The following is a 21,320-nucleotide window of genomic DNA, read 5'->3' on the forward strand; positions in this document are numbered from 1 at the left end:
TTGACATACCCACTAGACCCTGCTCCTTGGTCAGCCCAGGCTCACATGACACATCTGTCCTCTGACTTCCTGACCTTGTAGTTCCTCAAACCTGTGCAGCTCTTTCCTTACCCTTCCTGGGTATTCATATATGCATTTTTTCCTTCTAGGAATGGTCTTCCCCTCATCTTCTCCTAGTCAATCCCAATTTAATTCAGATTAAATGTCACGTCTTTTTGGAAGCCTTTGGCTGGGTACCCTGCACAGCATCACAACTACAGTGGACCCTTGAACAACACCCATTTGAACTGCGCAGGTCCACTTACACAGGGATGTTTTCCCATAAATACGAGTTACTGTACTACATGATCTGCGGGTGTAGTACCCTGGATACAGGAGGGCTGACTGTAAAGTTATATCTTGACTGCCTAACACACACGCACAATTCAAGGGTCAATTGTATAATATAAATCTTGTATAAGTATAATTGTATAATTGTACAATATATACAATTGTATAATATAAGTACTTGGTTTGTAGGTCTCAGGAGAGGGGTGGTAGTGCCTGGTACAAAATCAATGTCAAATATTTATCAAATGGTAGGATGCATGGAAGGAAAGTGATTTGTACGTGAAAGCACATTATACCCAAGGGCTCTTGTGAAGGGCTGCGAGTCACATCCCGTCCTGGACTTTTGAAATCATTAAAGTCACGCGCTCTTGGACCAAGTGTGGTCGGAAAACACCCACTAGAAGCTGGTGCGGGGCCCGGAAGCTGGGTTTCCCGGTCGCCGGCGGGTTGGCCCTTCAGCTCCACGTGACCTGAGGCCCGCAGCTGATTGGGCGCGGCCGTCCCGGCCCTGGTCCCTAGTCCCCAGTGGTTCCCCACGGGGCCACAGCCGGGCTGAGGACCGCTGGACCATGGAGGCCATGGGGGTGGCCGCGGCTCTGGGGCTTCTGCTCCTCACCGCAGGAGGTTCGACCGCGGACGAGGCCCGAGAGGCGGCCGCCGTGCGGGAGCTGCTAGTCCGGCTTCTGGGGCCCGGGCCAGCGGCCGCCTTCTCCGTGTCGGTGGAGCGCTCCCTGGCGACCGAGTCCGGCCTGGACACCTACCGCCTGAGCGGCGGCGGTGCCGGGGCGCGGGTGCAGGTGCTCGGCTCCACGGGCGTGGCCGCCGCCGCGGGGCTCCACCGATACCTGCGCGACTTCTGCGGCTGCCACGTGGCCTGGTCGGGCTCTCAGCTGCGCTTGCCGCAGCCCCTGCCCGCTGTGCCGGAGGAGCTGACCGAGGCCACACCCAACAGGTACCGCGACCGGACCCCGCCGGTCGGCTCCCCTGCAGCTCCCGCTGGCCCCGTTCCCGCCCCCTCCCCCCACCAGGGGCGTCCACTCGGGCCGAAGTCCCCGCCCCGCCCCAGTGCCTGGCTGCTAGCAAGCACTGGCTTCAGACCCCAGCTCTGATTCTAAAAGCTGAGTATCCTTGAATAAGTCACTTGGCCTCTCTGAGCCTCAGCGGGAAACAATGGAAAAGTGGAAACAATGACCTCTACCGTGCAGTGGTGCCTTTCTTATTGTGATGATTTGCACGGTGCGGGGTGTAGAAATTGTGGTGCACAATCGGTGAGCAGTAAATGCCGCTCCGTTCCTACCCCACCCTCTCTTCGAAGATGCTCCCTGGGGAGTGACACCCAGCCTGGCACAGTCCTCTGCTCCAGCGCTTGCCCCACTGTCCTGAGATGATGGGTTCACACAGCTTTCTCCCCGTTAGACTGTGGGGAGAGTGATCCCCCTTACAGGACAGGGGCACACTGTACCCAGAGTAGGAATGAAAATGGAATGTGCCCGCAGATATCTGGGAGGCTAGAGAGCTGAGTGCTGGGGATAGGTGGGTGGACACCTCGGAAGCTCAAGCCTCAGAGTCTCTGCTGCACCTGGGTTGGATCCTGGAGTGAAGCAGTAGTCTAGGGGCCACACCCAGAGCCACTCCTCTCTGGGCTCCATCTGGGGTGGCAGGGCAAGCTGCTCCCCCAGTTTTTCCCCGATTGTGTACCCTCCGGGCTGAGAAACCTCCTCTTTGCCCCTAGGGCCATGCCCCAGCTCCTGCCCCTGCCTGCAGGTACCGCTATTACCAGAATGTGTGCACACAAAGCTACTCCTTCCTGTGGTGGGACTGGGCCCGCTGGGAGCAGGAGATCGACTGGATGGCGCTGAATGGAATCAACCTGGCGCTGGCCTGGAGCGGCCAGGAGGCCATCTGGCAGCGGGTGGGTACCCACCACACCCCAGGTGTCCTGCCTCCCCCACATCAGCTCAGCATCTGGCACAGAGACTAGGGCTCCAGAAGTGTTGGTACCAGGAGTGATGGCTCCAGCCTCCCAGCTTCCATGGTTGAGACACACACGTGGGAGCACTTCCCCAGGGCTGGCCCCCAGCACCCCCAGTAAACATTAAGAAGCCAGGTTTCCCTGTCTCCCCACCCCACGTGAGCCAGTCAGCTGCTTCTCTGGATTCTGTGTCATTAGCAGCTCTTGCTCTGCCTGTCCTCTTCCTCTCCATCCTTCTTCATGGCGCCAGTTCAGGCGGTCAGTCCCCTCTCCTTGGTCGCCTGCCCACCACAGCCCCTGAAGAGCATCACCCAAAAAATAATGCAAGAGGCTGCATATAAGAAGAGTTTGTTTGGGAGACTTTACTAACTGCCATTTGGGAAACACAGGCTCAGATACCTGAAAGAGTGCTCTGAGAAAGAGAAGTAGGGGCTTTTTTTTTTTGAAGCCATGAGACAGTTAGAAGTTACCTGATGAGAATTGTGACTGACAGACATTGATTGCAAGTTATTTTAGGGTAAGGGCCTGATAAGTATCTTGAGTTTCTAGAAGGCGTTTTGGATGACTTGATCAGATTAAAAGGTCAGATTCCTCTCCGGCTGAGACATGCAGAAATTACATTTCTTTAGTGACCTCCTGGTCATTAGTGCTTAGAGAGCTCTCTTAAGAAATATTTTCCTTTCAAAACAAGACTCCTGGCTCTCAGAGTTGTACCAGAGTGTCATTTCTGAAATGTGAATCTAGGGGAGACCTTCAACTCTGAACACACCCAGGAGTTCCCTGTTACCATCAGGTTCTGCCCAGCCTGGGAGCTGCCATGCCTGAGCCCCGAGAGCTCTGGCTGCCCCTGGGGCTGCTTAAGCTCCTTTCAGAGCTGCCCTCACCCATCATGCTAGCCCTGCTTGCTCCATGAAGCCTTCTAAGCCCCTTCCCCATTTGAGAGAGAACCCCTTTGTGCCTCACCCCGCCTATGCACCAAGAGTGACATTCGCAAACTCACCTGCTAACTGATCTATTTCTTCTGGACTGTGGGCTCCTTGCAGGCAGGGATCAGAGCTTGTCTTAAGAACTCTAGGGCACAGAGAAGAGATGGATGTATGTTTGTCGAGTGAATGAATCAGTGAACAGAGATGAGTGGTCTTATGTGTGGGGCTTGCCTTCCTCCTTAGGTGTATCTGGCCTTGGGTCTGACCCAGACAGAGACCGACGAATACTTCACTGGTCCTGCCTTCCTGGCCTGGGGGCGCATGGGCAACTTGCACACCTGGAGTGGCCCCCTGCCCCCATCCTGGCACCTCAAGCAGCTTTACCTGCAGGTAAAAGGATGGGGAATGGAAGGGGCAGAATTGATGCTGGATAGTCACAGGTCTGGGGTGGGAGTAGGGGGACTCTGTGTGCCTTGGGAGAGAGGAGACCTCCCCCTAGCGGGGGAGCGGGGGGCATGCTCACCACCACCCCTTCTGTTCCTCCCAGCATCGGATCCTTGACCGGATGCGCTCGTTTGGTATGATCCCTGTGCTGCCGGCGTTTGCAGGGCATGTCCCCAAGGCTCTCACCAGGTGATGTCCCCCCCCACCCCTCCCCATTCAGCTCAGAGAGAGAATACATGTTCCCCTGCAAGACACTATTTGAAGAAAAACTCAAGCTCTGGATGTAGGCCTGGGCTTGATTCCTGGTTCTGTTACTGACATGTGACCTTGACTGCTCTGGGCCTGTTTCCTCACTTGTATGGCTTGGCACAGAGTCTTAGCAAATGGCAGCTCTTAGTGATGGTAGGGGTGCTCCTCTGCTCCTCTGTGCTATACACACCCTCTACTGTGGCTGGTCAATTTCTTCAAGGCCCAGCTGAGACCTCCTCTCCTTCAGGAAGCCTTGCCAGGGGCCCCCAGCATCGGTTATCACCTCCCTTGGGCCCATAAGCGCCTGGTTCCCACTGCTCTCAGCGCTCAGCACATGCTGCTGGCCTCACTGGCCACTCCTTGGCCTTCCTAGCTCGGCGGCAAGAAACTCATTCATACATTTAGCCAACGTTTGTCAGACTGTCTGGGGCTGCCAGACCGGGCCCTGGGCTGGGGGCTGGGGGTGCAGCCACGAAGGTGCACAGAGGCCCTGCTCCTGGTGGGAGACACGTTGCCAGGGGGATACAACCCAGTGATAAGGAATGGATGTGGCCCAATTCTCCATCAAGGTCACTTCTGCTTGGGGAAGGAAGGGGCAGGAAGGGCTCAGCGCAGAGGTGGTATCATTTATTTAAGCCAGTGGGAAGGGCTTCTTCTTGTTTGGTCACTCAGTCCTGTCCGACCCTTTGCCACCCGGTGGACTGCAGAACGCCAGACTTCCCTGTCCTTCACTATCTCCCAGAGTTTGCTTAAACTCAAGTCCATTGGTTGGTGATGCCATCCAACCATCTCATCCTCTGTGGGAGGAGGAGAGACAGCCAAAGCTTTCCAGACAGGGGACACAAAAAGGATGTCAAGGAGTAACCAGATGCATCAGCAGGGAGTGGGGGAAGCGAGAGCTCCAGGCCCAGGGCACAGCATGGCCAAAGGCCCAGAGGCATGAGGGCTCCCGGAACTGCAGGTGTCAGTGAGGCTAGAGGAAAGTACTGCATCGGCCTCCGGTAAACGTCTGAACTGTCACCCCCTCCCCCGCACTAGGGTGTTCCCTCAGGTCAATGTCACCCAGATGGGCAGCTGGGGCCATTTCAACTGCTCCTACTCCTGCTCCTTCCTCCTGGCTCCAGAAGATCCCCTCTTCCCCCTCGTGGGGAGCCTTTTCCTGCGGGAGCTGACCAAAGAGTTCGGCACGGACCACATCTACGGGGCTGACACTTTCAACGAGATGCAGCCCCCGTCCTCGGAGCCCTCTTACCTGGCTGCAGCCACCGCCGCTGTCTACCAGGCCATGACCGCAGGTAGGGTGCCAGCGGGAGGTGAGAAAGGGAAGTCCCCTGGGCCCTCGAGATGGAGGTGGCAGAGGTCAGGGGGCTGGGAGGAGGGATGGGGAATTGTAACACCTCACTGTGACACAGAGCACTTTACCATTTCCCAAGCACTTGTACACACACATCATCTCATTTAGTCACGCTGTGGTTGAGGGGTGAGCCCTGGAGCGGACACCCTGCTCCCTCACCTGCCCTGCCACTTCCTGCCTGCGAGACTTGCAGCAGCTCCCCTCCCTCCCAGTACCTCGGCTGCTTCATCTGCAAAAGGGGCTCGCTCATAGACTGACGCCTGGCCCAGAGTAAAGTGTCATTAAGTGCTGACTATTGAAAAGGTTTTATTTAGTCTCTACCTCCATGCTGAGGGCTTCTCAGGTGGTGCTAGTGGTAAAGAACCTGCCTGCCAATGCAGGAGACACAAGAGATACAGGTTCAACCCCTGGGTTGGGAAGATCCCCTGGAGGAAGGTGTGCATATCCTCTCCAGTATTCTTGCCTGGAGAATTCCTTGGACAGAAGAGCCTGGAGGGCTACAGTCCACAGGGTTGCCAAGAGTTGGAGATGACTGAGTGGCTTAGCACACGCACATATGTGTATGCTGGTAGGCTAGAGGTTAGAGAGGTGCCCCCAGTCAATAAGGTGCCCTTCCTGGTACACAAATATGAACACAGCACTCCTCCCTGCCACTAACAGGGGAGGCCAGGAGAAGGGCCAGGTCAGGAATGGCTTGGGGAGGCCTCTGTGTCAGCCGGGAAGGGGCAGATTGGGGTGAATTGGCTCAGGCTTCCTTGAGCAGCGGTGCTCCAAGTGTGGTCTGGGACCAGCAGTGTCACCCCAGGGCCGGTCGGATTGCAGGTTCTCAACCTCCCCCATCTCCTGAATCAGAATGAGGGCGCCTGGGGCCCAGGCCTCTGGGTAATTCTGATGCTTCCTGCAGCTTTGCAGTACTCAGCTGGTAGTCCCAGGGGGAAAGGTATGAGTGATGGAATGTCCTGATGATGCGGGCGGGGGGATGATTTACAGGAACATGATAGAGTGTGATAGAGTCATTTAACTTCTCTGGACCTCTGTTTCTTCATCTGTAAAGTACGGTGAGTGCTCCCTGCCCCCCTCTCCTCTCATCACCCTCCTGTCCTCCGCCCCCAACAGTGGACCCTGACGCTGTGTGGCTGCTCCAAGGCTGGCTCTTTCAGAACCAGCCTGAGTTCTGGGGGCCTGCCCAGGTGGCAGCTGTGCTGGGGGCCGTGCCCCGTGGCCGCCTCCTCGTTCTGGACCTGTTCGCTGAGAGCCAGCCCGTATACGTCCGCACAGCCTCCTTCCAGGGCCAGCCCTTCATCTGGTGCATGCTGCATAACTTCGGGGGCAACCATGGCCTGTTCGGGGCCCTGGAGTCTGTGAACCAAGGCCCCACAACCGCCCGCCGCTTCCCCAACTCCACCTTGGTAGGCACAGGCATGGCCCCCGAGGGCATCGGCCAGAACGAGGTGGTCTATGCCCTCATGGCCGAGCTGGGCTGGCGGAAGGACCCAGTGGCCGATTTGGGGGCCTGGGTGACCAGCTTTGCAGCACGGCGGTACGGGGTCTCCCATGGGGATGCAGAGGCAGCGTGGCGGCTGCTACTCAGGAGTGTCTACAACTGCTCGGGTGAGGAGTGCCGGGGACACAATCACAGCCCGCTGGTCAAGCGACCAGCCCTGCACATGGCCACCACTGTCTGGTACAACCGATCAGATGTATTTGAAGCCTGGCGGCTGCTGCTGGCAGCCACCCCCACCCTGGCCAGCAGCCCGGCCTTCCGCTACGACCTGGTAGACGTGACCCGCCAGGCAGTCCAGGAGCTGGTCAGCTTGTACTACGAAGAGATGAGGACCGCCTATCTGAAGAAGGAGCTGGTTCCCCTGATGAGGGCAGGAGGCATCCTGGCCTACGAGCTCCTGCCTGCCCTTGACCAGGTGCTGGCCAGTGACTGCCACTTCCTGCTGGGCAGCTGGCTGGAGCAGGCCCGACTGGCAGCCGTCAGTGAGACTGAGGCCCATTTCTATGAGCAGAACAGCCGCTACCAGCTGACCCTGTGGGGGCCGGAGGGCAACATCCTAGACTATGCTAACAAGCAGCTGGCAGGACTGGTGGCTGACTACTACACCCCCCGCTGGCGGCTCTTCGCAGAGACACTGGTGGAAAGCCTGGTCCAGGGTGTCCCCTTCCAGCAGCACCAGTTCGACAAGAAGGCCTTCCAACTCGAACAGACCTTTGTCCTTGGCACAAGGAGGTATGCTAGCCAGCCTGAAGGAGACACAGTGGACCTGGTCAAGAAGCTCTTCCTCAAATATTACCCCCGGGCTGGCTCCTTCTCACAATTAACCATTCTCAAGCCACCTTCTCCCCAGACTCCAAACCTGGGCAGGTTTCCAGGGCCTGGGGCTGGGCAGGCGTCACAGGAGCACCACAGACCTGAGTGAAGGAACTCACTGACCCATGGGGTCAGGCGCGGACTGTCTGGAGGGGCTGAGCTGCCTTCCTCCACATCCCAAATTTGGGATCAAAGTACTATTTTAATACAACTTAATAAACTGGTAAATCATCTGGATGGTGTGTCAGAATGTCAGTGCTGGACTTCCTTGCGGTCCAGTGGTTAAGACTCCTTGTTTCCACTGTAGCGGATGCAGGTTCCATCCCTGGTCAGGGAACTAAGATCCCACATGCCATGTGGCACAGCAAAAACAAAAACAAAAAAAGAATGTCAATGTCATGATGCCAGCGAGGACTCGGGTCTGTAGCCTGGACACTGGTGAGGGCAGGTCTCCCTGCCCTCTTGCCTTGGCTTCCTCAGTGTTGTGTTTTATTAGTTTTATTGGTCATATATCCAGAATTGATTATATAAATCTTTCAAGATGAAATATTACAAGAATAGAATACAGTTCAGCTCAAATGGCACAAATATCCTTGACATGGAAACCATTTTTACAAATACATGTTTTTGTTATAAGACTACTTCAGAAAACAAGCCTCTATATCTCTTACAGCAAATTTTATGCAACTTTTTTCCCCTTTAACTGTCGTTTCAGATTTCCTATCACAGCACATCTGACAGGCCATAAACCAAATTATAATCAGCTGCTGCTGCTTTGTCTAGTCTTTCCTGATCTGAAAGAATTTATGTATTCAGGCTAGAAGAGGTAATTAAAACATTCCTTCCAAATCTAACTTAGATCAGGTTAATCACTGTGCTTAATGAAGAATCTTTTCATTTTTCACTTAGGCTAGTCTGGCTAGTGTTCACCCCCGCTGTTTCAAGCAGAAGGGATAAAAGTCTTTATATTCCTAAGAGTTTCTAAACTGCAAAAACAAAACCCTAGAAGCAACAGTTAAATACAAATATTTAGAAAGCTAAAACATTTGTTAATGATGAGAAACAGAGAACACTTTAATTTTTAAAACATATTTATTTGACTGCACTGGTCTTAGTTGTGACACGGAAGATCTTCCGTCTTCCTTGCGGCCTGTCAGGTCTTTAGTCATAGCATGCAAACTCTTAGATGTGACATGCGGAGTCTAGTTCCCTGACCAGGGATTGAACCCAGGCCCGTCTGCATTGGAAGCAGGAGTCTTAGCCACTGGACCACCAGAGGAGTCCCAAGAACACTCTGAGATTTGAGAACACTCCTAGTTGAAGAAGAAAGTGTAAGGATATGGCATGCTCACACATGCTTAGTCAAGTCCGACTCTGCCACCCCATGGACGTAGCCCCCCAGGCTCCTCTGTCCATGGTACTCTCCAGGCAACAATACTGGAGGGGGTTGCATTTCCTTCTCCAGTGGATCTTGCTACCCAAGGATCAAACATGAATCTCCTGCATGTCCTGCATTGGCAGGCCCTGAGCCACCTGGGAATTCCAAAGGATGAGGCAGTAGCTTTATATGGATAAAATGTTGAAAAAATGAAAAAGGTGAATCACTTACATCAGTGGCATATAATTTCTAAAGTGCCAGGACTTACAGAATCTTAAGAGACTGTGTCTAGCTGATCTATTTGACATTTTTCTGCTGGTGTGACTTTTTCTATTTTGGCTGTGCTGGGTCTATTGCTGTGTGAACTTTTCTCTAGTTTCAGTCAGTGGGGGTTATTCTCCAGTTCCAGTGACGGGCTTCTGACTGTAGTCAACTCTCTTGTTGCAGAGCAAGGACTCTAGGGCACATGAGCTAAGTAGTTGTGGCCCCCGGGCTTAGTTGCTCCGAGGCATGCGTGATCATCCTGGATAAGGGACTGAACCCATGTCTCCTGCGTTGGCAGGAGGATTCTTTACCACACAGCCATCCAGGAAGCCCTGACGGTGTCACTTTGAAACAGTCTAATAAATACTCCTTGTCTGGAGCAAATAATCATTTAATTTAGGCCAGGGGAAATTTTACAGATAATAGACCACATTTCCCTGAAGAGACAGGACATCCCCAGGGGAAATATCTGGCATTTATTCCATTCTTTCTGTTACTGAAAAATGTGTCTGGTTAACAAAAGCTTGTTATACATTACGCGTGGCTTAAATTAAAATCAAGAGCCTGGCAGCATTCTCCAGTCCAGTTTCTGAGTGCTCATCTCCAAGAATCCAATATTCTTAAAAGAACTCTTTGATCAGACTCTTGCCCAGTTAGAGAGTTAACAGTACTTGAGGACTACAGTATGTCCCCCTTCTCTGCTTTTTGATTTCTCTTTTCTCACCCTAATGTAACAAGCTGCTACAGGTTTTTACCAAAATAACTGTTTGGTATTGTTTTGAAAGTGGGTTATTCTGCATTACCAAAAGCCTTCCATCACTTTAGAATGGGTCACATTAGCATCTAACTAGCACATGGCCACATCATGTCTGCTGCAGTGATTTTTGCCACTCAGCATAGTTCCTGTATCTGTCATGTTCTTGTCTCTCAAAACACCATCTATTAATTTGATCAGCTCGTCTTTACTCCTTAGTGCCTGTTCACTCCCTTCCTCCTCCTCCAAGGTTGGATCACAGCCCTCACCAATCAAAGCCAGATCAGGCTGCTTCCTTGTTCACTTAGCCACCAAGCTTCCCCAGATTTAATATTAACCCCTGATCTTTGAGGCTTCCCAAGTGGCGCAGTGGTAAAGAATCCACCTGCCAATGCAGGAGACACAAGAGACATGGGTTGGATCCCTGGGTCAAGAAGATCCTCTCGAGTAGGAAATGCAACCCACTCCTGGAGAATTCCATGGACAGAGGAGCCTGGCGAGCTACAGTCCATGAGGTGGCAAAGAGTCAGACACCACCCAGCAACTGAGCACACACATACGCACCTGACTTTTGAACCAAGAACGCCCTTCCAAAACACTTCCACACCCTCAGCGGCTAACCGGCAAAAAAATTGTCCCTGTGGTACAGAGGCTTTCTGGGACAGAGGCTTGCCAGGACAAGATCTGCCCAGGGCACTCAGTGCCCACATGGGAGCTCATACCTCCTGTTTGCAAAACTTCACCCTCCCTCTGACTGACAAAGAAGGGGCTGTCTAAGCCAGGGGCCCTCTTCTCTGCCTTGACCTGGAGAGCAGGCCAGGGACCCACAGGAGGGCTCAGCCTTGAGATTGTGCTGCAGACATAATAAAGGGGTGGGGACCCCGGAGGGCAGGGGCGGAGCGAAGCAGGTGATATCCATCCCCAGAGACCAGAGCCCAGCATTTCCGGGGTCTCTCCTTGCGCACATCCCCATGGACCGCACCGTGGTACTCATCACCGGCTGTTCCTCCGGCATTGGCCTACACCTGGCCCTGCGACTGGCCTCCGACCCGTCCCAGAGCTTCAAAGGTACCTGATGGAACAGGGTGGAGAGAAGGGAGCAACTCCTTCCCGGCCTAGGGGGCCTAAGAAAGGCTGAAAGACTGGAATTCAGAGCCTTGTCCTCTCCCCCAACCTCCAGTGTATGCCACGCTGAGGGACCTGGCCTCACAGGGCCCACTGCTAGAGGCCGCCCAGTCCCGAGGGTGCCCTCCCGGCTCCCTGGAGACGCTGCAGCTGGATGTGAGGGATGCAGATTCCATAGCCGCTGCCCAGGCACGCGTGACCGAGGGCCGCGTGGACGTGCTGGGTGAGCCTCCCCGCAAAACAAGCCCAAGAGCCTTCCTCACTCTGTGTCCAAACCAAGATGTCCGAAGCCCACGGAGCACGGGGGGACGGGCGGGAAGGAGGGCCGTGCGTGAGGCGGCGGGGTCGGGTCTCTCTCCCCGCAGTGTGTAACGCAGGCCGGGGCCTGGTGGGGCCGCTGGAGGCACACAAGGAGGGCACCGTGGACGCCGTGCTGGACGTGAACCTAACGGGGACCGTGCGGATGCTGCAGGCCTTTCTGCCGGACATGAAGCGCCGCCGCTCGGGACGCATATTGGTGACCGGGAGCATAGGCGGCTTGATGGGTGAGCGGAACGCGGCCAAGGGCCAGAGGCGCGCGGGGCGGGGGTGGCTCAGCAGGAGCGATGGGGAGGAGGGTGTCCAATAAAGGGCAGGGGCCTGGTGAGGCTGCCCCGGGCCGCTCCTGCGCCCCTCCCCGCGGACCGCACCACCCGCACCACCCCGGACGCGCCCCAGCAGACTCCTCTCCCTCCCAGCGCTTCCCTTCAACGCCGTTTACTGCGCCAGCAAGTTCGCGCTCGAGGGTTTGTGCGAGAGTCTGGCGATTCTGCTGCAGCCCTTCGGGGTCCAGTGAGTCACCGCCCTGCCCCGGGGGCCCCCTGGCCCCTGACTTTGGGAACCTCAGCACCCCATCTTGTTGGAACCGCTCTCAGGCATTCGCCCCAGTGCGGCTCCCGTTGGTTGTGCGCCAGGCACAGTTCAGGGCGCTTGGCACGCGCCCTCTCGTTCCACCTGCTGGTGAGGCGTCGGTATTGGGCAGCTCAGGCCAGAGAGGCTCGGTGACTGACCCAAGGTCACACCGTTGTAAGTGACCCGGCCAGGGTGGCATTCTGACGCCAGAGCCTCTCTCAGAACCTCCAAGGGATGTGGGGGCGCTTTTCCGGCTGTAAACCCGCTTTCAAGTGCTCGCAGTCCGAGCCCCGCTCTGGCCCTCCCTTCCGGGCTTGCATTCGCCCGCGCTCACTCGCCGCTCTCCGGCCCGCAGCGTGAGCCTCATCGAGTGCGGCCCGGTGCACACCCCCTTCCCCGAGAAGGTGGAGGGCGGCCTGGGCGGGATGCTGGACCGCGCGGACGCCGAGACCCGCGACCTCTTCTACCGCTACTGTCGCCACTGCGAGCGGGTCATACGTGAGGCGGGTCAGGACCCGGAGGAGGTGGTCGAGGTAAGCGCCGAGCAGGACTGCGGGAGCGGGGGCCGCCCCCGGGTTCCCCAGCCCGGCCCCGGCCAGCGCGCCTCCTCCTGCTGCTGCAGGTCTTCCTCCAGGCGCTACGCGCCCCGCGCCCGGCCCTGCGCTACTTCACCACCGAGCGATTCCTGCCACTGGTGCAGCTGCGCTTCTCCGACCCCAGCGGCTCCAGCTACCTCGCCGCTGCGCACAAGTCAGCGTTCCACGACAAGGCCGCCGAGGGCTCCGACGGCAACGGGGCTGAGGCCGAAGCCCGTAAACTGGGAGCATCTGAGCTCCGCGCTCCTCTCGCCCCGCAATAAAGGCCTAATCCGCTGCCGTCTCCCGCGCTCTCTTTTGCGGCCCTGGGGGGTGGGGTGCGTTTGGGGAACGGAAAGGGGCTTTGACTGGGCTGCAGCTGCGTGACCACGGGCACGCACAGTGGGTGGATGATCGCGAAAGACCGTGTTAGCCCAAGTAATACCTCTGGAAACCGAGGCCCAGAAAGGGAAGGAGCTAGCCCAAGATCAGGCCTCAAGTTTACCGAAGGGCAGGGAGAGCATTCCCTATATTCTTGCCCTAGGGATGTCTGCAGCCACTGGAGTTAGGTGGACCTGGCGGGGGAGAGCCGGCTTGTGATGTGGCTCCCAAGAGTCACGGAACCTTAGGCATCGTTCTGACCCTCTCTGAGTCTGTTTTCTTACCTGAAAAATGGGTATGATACCTGTGTGGGGGCTTCCCAGGTGGCGCAGTGGTAAAGAATCCGCCTGCTAATGCAGGAGACACTGGTTCGGTCCCTGGGTCAGGAAGATCTCCAGAAGTAGGAAATGACAAGCCACTCCAGTACTCTCACCTGGTGAATTCCATGGACAGAGGAGCCTGGAGGGCTACAGTCCATGGAGTCACAAAGAATCAGACACAACTGAGTGCAGTAGGCACACACATATCATGGATTGTGATAAGAATTAACTGAGATAGTGCCTGAAAGTGCTGGTATTAGAGGTCTTAATAGCAGGCACTGACTAACATTGTTACTACTAGGGGTATTACTATTGTCCTTGTGTTCCCCTGTAGAAGCCAGATGTGTAAAAAAGAAGGTTAAATGACCCAAAAGGAAACAGCCCCACTCATCCCCTCCTTGCCCCCTGCCCTAGACAACACTCAACAGGAAGGATCCTGACCCACCCAGAAGCTGACTCTCACCAGGAGGTCTAGCTGAGGCTGCAGGCCTGGCTGATCAGACCAATGGTCCATCCTCTCCTTCCGGAAGCCGGCAAAAGGAGCTGGAGTGGCAGGAGCCACTGAAAGGGCCTGCAGGGTTGCAGAGACGATCTGATTTCCTCGGAGTTTGGGTGCTGGAGGGGGGGGTGGAGATAGAGACTAGATGGGGAGGTTGCAAAAAGAGGAAAGTAGTAGGGGTGCTCCAGGAGGAGCTTAATACAGAAGATACATTAGCAGACTTGGCGGGTACGAACACACAGTACTCTGGGTAACGGCCCAGGTCCCTCCTTGTGAGGCAGCGATAATGTCCAGAGGCATCCTGTTTTGGAGGACAGCTTTCTCATTAGAGACCTCAGGACGGGCTTTGTTGATTATCATTTAAGGCTTGCTGGGTGCCGTCAGTTAGGGCATGTGTGTGCTGTAACTTTCCCCAGGCCAAAGGAGGGAACAAAGACCGCAGTCTAATGATTTGTGACAGTGAGCACAGAATGAGCTCACATGGCCCTGAAGAGGAGGCGGCGGCAGGCTTAGGTACTTGACCTGGTTGTGCATGCCATACGCATTGCCCAAGGGTGCAGCACTGTCAGCTGTGAGCACAGGGGCACGGTGGGAGGTGCTGGGTATGCTGGACCAGACCTTCATCTTTGCTTTCTCTCTTTTTTTGGCCACGTGACTTTTGGGATCTTAGTTCCCTGACCAGGGGTCAAACCTGCAGCCTCAACAGTGAAAGAGCAGAGTCCTAACCGTGGGACCACCAGGGAATTCCCATCTTCTTCCCTTTTTTAATGGTGCATCGTCCACTCCAAGTAGAGTATGTTTCAACCACCAATCCATCACTGGTTGGGAACTCCAGTGGATGCCCCCTGACTCCTTTGGCAGTTGCTTTGGGCATTGTTTAGAACACATAGGTCATGCTGTTACTGCATTAACCACATCACTATATTTCAAGGGCAAGTGGATATTCTTGGCAATATGCCATCCCATCCAGGCTCTTCAGTGATTGCTTTTTCAATGCACCCAGTCTGTTGTATCTACTGAAGGGTCAGTTTCTAGAGCTTGTACCTAGGCAGGGCATCAGCTTCCTGATTGCTAGCAGATGTCAGCACCTTATGAGCCAGAATGTGGAAAACGGTGAGGACCATGTCAGGTTCTTGCAGATGAACACAAATGTCTTCACACATCTTGACCTTACCAGGGCTTAACCATCTCTCAGCTTCCCTTTGTCCAAGCCGTAGGGTAAACCCCTTTATTTATTTTTATAATCGCCAGAGTTTGTTCACGTTTCACCAACTGTACAGGCAAGTGAATGTGTGTGTGTGCACCCAAGTGCAATTCTTTTTTAAATTATTTTAGTTTGGGTTCAGCTGGGTCTTCATTGCTGTGTGCAGACTTTCTCTACTTGTAGTGAGCAGGGGCTTCTCATTACAGTGGCTTCTTTTGTTGCGGAGGGGTTAATCGTTTAGAACAGCCCAACTGTTCTGCATTCAGCCCGTTGGCTGCTGCAGTTCCTTCCTGTTCCATCTAGATGATGTCATTGTTGGGCAGAGAAGCAACTGCAGTCCAAGTGAGTGGGGTGCCCTGGTTAGACCCATCTGTACAGCAGGCACCAGCAGGGACCCCTGCTCCCGCCCCACCTCTCTATGAGCTGCAGGGGCCATTCCAGGTTTAGAGGCATCTCCACATTCTTCAGGACCAAGTAGCTCTTGAATGTCTAGAGACAGTGGACTGCTAGACAAGGTACCCTTTTGTTGCAAATGGCCACTTAGGTAACGTGGAGGTTGAAGCATGGCAAAGGTGGGTTGATAGAGCATAGTCTCAACCCTGCTCTTGACAGGAAGGGAAGTTTTCACCATGATAGACTGTTCTTTTCATGAGAGGCTCTACCTGATGGGGTGTTCTGTGTATGCTGCAAGGAGGCTCTATGGGGGTGTACTGGGGTTTGTCCCCTCCCAGAGCAGGGGCCAGAATCCTAGGGCGCTCTCGCCTTCTGTTGTCTCTGCCGCCATGTGTTTGTCATCACAGACGCCTCTAGCTCCAATCGTGTCCCTGCCGGGAGAGGCCCAGTGCTGTGATGTGTTTCACTGGTATTCTTGCTGTCTCAAAGGCGGCTTGCTGCCCTGACCCCCAGCCCCACGTGTGCTTTCTCTTTACCAGGTGGGATAAGGGATGGAGGTACCAGGCCAGGTGGGAAATAGAAGTCCCCCCAAATCCCTCACAAAGGCTTGTACCTCTTTCATGTTCTTAGGAGCTGGACAGGCTTGTAACTTATCAATCACAGCTTCCGAGACGTGAAACTTTACGGGGTTGTCTGGGCCTTGAATTTTCGGAGGGCTCACCACCCATCCTCTCCTCACTGATGTTCCAGCAACATCTGCAGAAGGTCCTGAAACAGAGGCAAGTCTGCATATGTTAACATTATATCATCCATGTAATGAGCCGTTTTCCTGATGTGGGGAAGGAGTAAGGACAAGTCTTGGGCTCCCATCCCACGACATGTGGAGGGGCTGTGCAAGTGACCATGGGGAAGCCCTTGAAAGGGCCATTGTCACTCCTCCCACATGAAGGTAAGATGATGCCAGGTGCAGACTGAAAAAAGCATTTGCTAAGCCCAGTACTACATGGAAGGTTCCTAAGACGGCAGGAGTGGCATTGTTGGGCACAGCCACGTGCATGGGGGCTTGTTCAACTCTCGGTGGCCCACAGTCAGCTGCCATGAGCCAGTTGGCCTTTTTAGCAACTGTACCAGGCTGATGAAAGCATTAAGGGCAGGGTGTACCATTCCCACACAGTGCAGTTCTGGAATAGTTTCTTCTGTTTAATTCCTTAAGCCCTGCCCACATGACAGTTACCTTTCTTCCCCTACGGTTCCCAGTTGGTGTCACTTCATCACTGGTTCGATTACTTTAACCCTGATTGACTATGCCAAAGCCTTTGACTGTGTGGATCACAATAAACTGTGGAAAATTCTGAAAGAGATGGGAATCCCAGACCACCTGACCTGCCTCCTGAGAAATCTGTATGCAGGTCAGGAAGCAACAGTTAGAACTGGACATGGAACAACAGACTGGATCCAAATAGGAAAAGGAGTATGTCAAGGCTGTGTATCGTCACCCTGCTTATTTAACTTATATGCAGAGTACATCATGGGAAATGCTAGGCTGGAGGAAGCACAAGCTGGAATCAAGATTGCCAGGAGAAATATCAATAACCTCAGATATGCAGATGACACCACCCTTATGGCAGAAAGTGAAGAACTAAAGAGCCTCTTGATGAAAGTAAAAGAGAAAAGTGAAAAAGTTGGCTTAAAGCTCAACATTCAGAAAACAAAGACCATGGCATCTGATCCTATCACTTCATGGCAAATAGATGGGGAAACAGTGGAAACAGTGTCAGACTTTATTTTGGGGGGCTCCAAAATCACTGCAGATGGTGATTGCAGCCATGAAATTAAAAGATGCTTGCTCCTTGAAAGGAAAGTTATGACCAACCTAGACAGCATATTAAAAAGCAGAGACATTACTTTGCCAACAAAGGTCCGTCTAGTCAAGGCTATGGTTTTTCCAGTGGTCATGTATGGATGTGAGAGTTGGACTATAAAGAAGGCTGAGAACCAAAGAATCGATGCTTTTGAACTGTGGTGTTGGCGAAGACTCTTGAGAGTCCCTTGGACTGCAAGGAGATCCAGCCAGTCCATCCTAAAGGAGATCAGTCCTGGATGTTCATTGGAGGGACTGATGCTGAAGCTGAAACTCCAATACTTTGGCCACCTGATGCAAAGAGCTGATTCATTTGAAAAGACCCTGATGCTGGGAGGGATTGGGGGCAGGAGGAGAAGGGGACGACCCAGGATGAGATGGCTGGATGGCATCACTGACTCAATGGATGTGAGTCTGAGTGAACTCCGGGAGTTGGTGATGGACAGGGAGGCCTGGCGTGCTGCGGTTCATGGGGTCACAAAGAGTCGGACACGACTGAGCAACTGAACTGAACTGAACTGAGGCAGAATTCCCTGACAGAGGTTTGCAGAGTTTGACCTTGTCGGATATCAATGCCCACTGTGTTCCTTGTATCGGATATTTTCAGGGTGTGTGCGAGGGCAGGGAGAATGCCCAATTTGTTTTGTGAAAAGGATCTTCCTGATTGCAACCCTTTGCCCTCTGTAATTCAGTGGTGCTGAGGGAGCCTGGAAAGCTTCTGAGGATGACTATGTGTTAGAGTATGTCCGGGGAATTCCACGGCAGTCCAATGGTCAGGATTCCAGGCTTTCACTGCCATGGCCCAGGCTCAATCCCTGATTGGGAGACTAAGATTGCACAAGCTGTGCAGTGTGGCCAAAAAGGAAAAAGAAATTAAGGTATACTGGCTCCAGTATCCACAGAAGCTGTCCCCTTTTATTTGTGGCAGATCAATCAGTGTTGAGCTCCAACCAATTGCCTCCAATGGGTCTCACCTGGAGGCAATCTTGGCCTGCATCCTATAACCTGGGATGTGGGAGGCACCCACCTTGAATAGGAGTTTCTCCAAGGCCTCTGCTGGGGTTGGCAGGGCAGCAGGGATTTAGGGGTAGGTAGGGCAGGTCTGAACAGTTGTTCATGTTTTAAGCCTTTCCACAGGCCAACAAACACAGCATTGGATGGCCAGTTTGTACTTTCCTGTGCAGTCCTGGCAGTAATAAGATTAAACCACATTGGCTTCCAGGTTACTTTTACCATCTTTACAGCCCTGCAGGATAGCATTCTGGCTTCTCGAGCTCCCTCTGTGTCTTGGGTCTTTCCTGCAGGCCAGTATATACCCATTTCTGGGATTTGTCAGTTTCTTCCAGATCAACATGGTTGCCTAGCATCATGAACGTCTTGTCCCTCAGCTGGGCTCAGCACGGATATCACATCCCACACAGGTAGACTGGAGGATCCTGGCTTTCATTCCTGCAGTGAATGTGGCCCGATCAGCCCTTCAAATCTACCCCTCCTCTATGGACTTCCAGGGTCTCACATGCCCAAAGAGACCTGCCCCCCATATTGGGACAAGCCTGCCTGCAGGCTAGAATGATCCAGTCTATGAGGAAGTGAGGACCTTGTTCTCCCTCCCCTCAAGTCCTGTGCAGATGCTGCAGGAAGGCAGGCTGTGTTGTGATTTTTCTCAGTTTCTCTGCCTCCTCCCCAGCCAGGGAAATCACCCCACCCCTCCCCCCAATCCCATAGCCAACCATGCTTGTATACTTTCCCTGGCCTTTTGCTGGAATTTGGCAGCTACATCAATAACCTCAGTGGATGTTTATACTCTCATCTGAACATTCCCTGAACAAGGGCTGATGCGCCAGCTGGGGTGGGGGTCATTGCAGGGTTTTTGTTTCCCTCTGTATAAGGGGGTCCTAGGGCATGAGGTGTGTTTGGTCTTTAGACTGTCAGTCACCACAACACCCTCCCCTTCTCTCTACTCACTTTCCCAGGGATTCCACCTCTTAGCCTCCAGTCAGGCTTTGTCACAAGTGCTTGGACCTTAATTTGAGGCAGCTCATGAGCTCCTAGCTTTGCAAACAGCAGGGTAATATTTCCAAATTATCATCCTGCTCTCCCACCCGCCTGCCAGCCCTGAAGAGAGCACCACACGTGCTTTTCCAGCCTCAGTTCTCCTTCTAACTCTCCAGCTTGACTTTCAGCCTCTAGTTGGGCACTGGTACCCAGTGGTCTGCCCACAGCAGCGGCCAGCCCACTCCAGGATATTCACCTCCCGTCTTTGCAGTGGTTCACCCTGCGTGGTTCCTCAAACAAGCTCACTAGACCAGCCTGTGTTTCCCAAGATTTCCCATGCAGGTGCCTCTTTGCCAAGGTCCATTTCTTTGGTCTCCTGGTTGGCTTGCCACCAACGTTGATTTGTCAACTGGGGGCAAAGACCCCCCCAGACTGAAGAAAGAGGCAACCACTCTAGATTGGAAGGTGGCAGGTTTAGTAAGCAATGGGAACTTCCCAGACATCCAGTGGTTTAGACTAAGCCTTCCAGTGCAGGGGTGCAAGTTCAATGCCACATGCCGTGGAGTGTGGCCAAAAAAGTTTGTTTGTTTGTTTGTTTTTTAAAAAAAGGAAGGGAATTTACATACGAGACTTGTCATGGTGGAGAAAGAAGAGTAGATCTCTGCAGCCGCCCACCAGAATCTCCAGGTTTCTACAGAGGCCTTAACTGAGTTCAGTCACCTAAACCATCCAGGTGGTCTCAACAACATGTTGCCCTCTCAAGGCTGCATGCTTGACATAGGTCCCACTGGAGGAATCGTGGGAAGACTACATGCCAAGGACACAGGAGGGGTGAGCTGCCTCTGATTGCCCAACTCCAGCTCAAGGGTCAATTGCCAGTGACATCCTCCAGAGAGCTCCTCCGACAGTGATTCTGTAAGCATGTGAAACAGTGTGTCCAGACGTTTCAGGGAATCACCTCACAGTCTTTGTGGTTTGCTTCCTCAACTGGGTCCTTTCTTTTTCACACTTTCATTTTTGGCTGCACTGGGTCTTCATTGCTGTGAGGGCTTTTTCTAGTTGCAGTGAGTGGGGGCTACTCTCCAGTTGCGGTGCATGGGCTTCTCATCACGGTGTCTTGTTGCAGAACAAGGGCTCTAGGTTCAAGGGCTCAGCAGTTGTGGCACAGGGGCTTAGCTGCCCCTTGGCATGTGGAATCTTCCCGGACCAGGGATCACACCCGGTCCTGGGATCACACCCGGTTCCCTGCATTTGCAGGCAGATTCTTAATCACTGGACTGCCAGGGAAGTCCTGGGTCCTCTCTTTAAAACCCACCTTAAGATGTCTCTGCAAGAAGACTGGTCTCAAGGCCTTTGTGGCACTAAAACTCTTCCATCATTGACTTCAGGACCAGATCCAGGTTCTGTGAGGCCAGAAGCTTGTACACTTTGGGAGACCTCTTTATGACTAAAAACAAAATTAAGTGTGCAAGTGAACATTTATTTAGTATGGGAACAGAAACCACAGCACGTTACTGTGGATCTTGGAAATTGGTTTCCCTCCGTTTTGAGACCTCCCTGAACAATTTACCTGAAATGTTCCTAATGGCAACCTGGCTTTGTCTTCCCACCGAGACTACCAATTCCAGCCTTTCCAGCACTCTTCGCATGCTAAGTCACTTCAGTCGTGTCCGACTCTTTGCGACCCTATGGACTGTGGCCCACCAGGCTCCTCTATCCAAGGAATTCTCCAGGCAAGAATACTGGAGTGGGTGGCCATTTCCTTCCCCAGACCAGCACTCTTTCAGTTCAGTTCAGTTCAGTCGCTCAGTCGTGTCTGACTCTTTGCGACCCCATGAATAGCAGCACGCCAGGCCTCCCTGTCCATCACCAACTCCCGGAGTTCACTCAGACTCACATCCATTGAGTCAGTGATGCCATCCAGCCATCTCATCCTGGGTCGTCCCCTTCTCCTCCTGCCCCCAATCCCTCCCAGCATCAGAGTCTTTTCCAATGAGTCAACTCTTCACATGAGGTGGCCAAAGTACTGGAGTTTCAGCTTCAGCATCATTCCCTCCAAAGAAATCCCAGGGCTGATCTCCTTCAGAA

The 21,320-nt window shown here is 53.7% G+C and overlaps 2 protein-coding genes across 2 annotated transcripts; both read left to right on the plus strand.

Annotated features, from left to right (window-relative positions):
- Nucleotides 1-887: 887 nt before the first annotated feature.
- On the plus strand, nt 888-7,854 carry NAGLU (N-acetyl-alpha-glucosaminidase). The gene is made up of 6 exons (XM_052657322.1): nt 888-1,282; nt 2,095-2,242; nt 3,472-3,618; nt 3,776-3,861; nt 4,960-5,216; nt 6,392-7,854. Exons 1-6 carry the CDS (start codon nt 900-902, stop codon nt 7,699-7,701), a joined length of 2,331 nt encoding a protein of 776 aa, XP_052513282.1. The 5' UTR covers nt 888-899; the 3' UTR covers nt 7,702-7,854.
- A 486-nt stretch (nt 7,855-8,340) lies between these two features.
- HSD17B1 (hydroxysteroid 17-beta dehydrogenase 1) lies at nt 8,341-12,863 on the plus strand. The gene is made up of 7 exons (XM_052657323.1): nt 8,341-8,418; nt 10,914-11,056; nt 11,169-11,336; nt 11,479-11,658; nt 11,851-11,944; nt 12,360-12,537; nt 12,627-12,863. The coding sequence occupies exons 2-7, from the start codon at nt 10,960-10,962 to the stop codon at nt 12,861-12,863; spliced, it is 954 nt and encodes a 317-aa protein (XP_052513283.1). The 5' UTR covers nt 8,341-8,418; nt 10,914-10,959.
- The last annotated feature ends 8,457 nt before the right edge of the window (nt 12,864-21,320 follow it).

The sequence above is a fragment of the Budorcas taxicolor genome, chromosome 19 (assembly GCF_023091745.1).
Source record: "Budorcas taxicolor isolate Tak-1 chromosome 19, Takin1.1, whole genome shotgun sequence".
Classification (NCBI taxonomy): Eukaryota; Metazoa; Chordata; class Mammalia; order Artiodactyla; family Bovidae; genus Budorcas; species Budorcas taxicolor.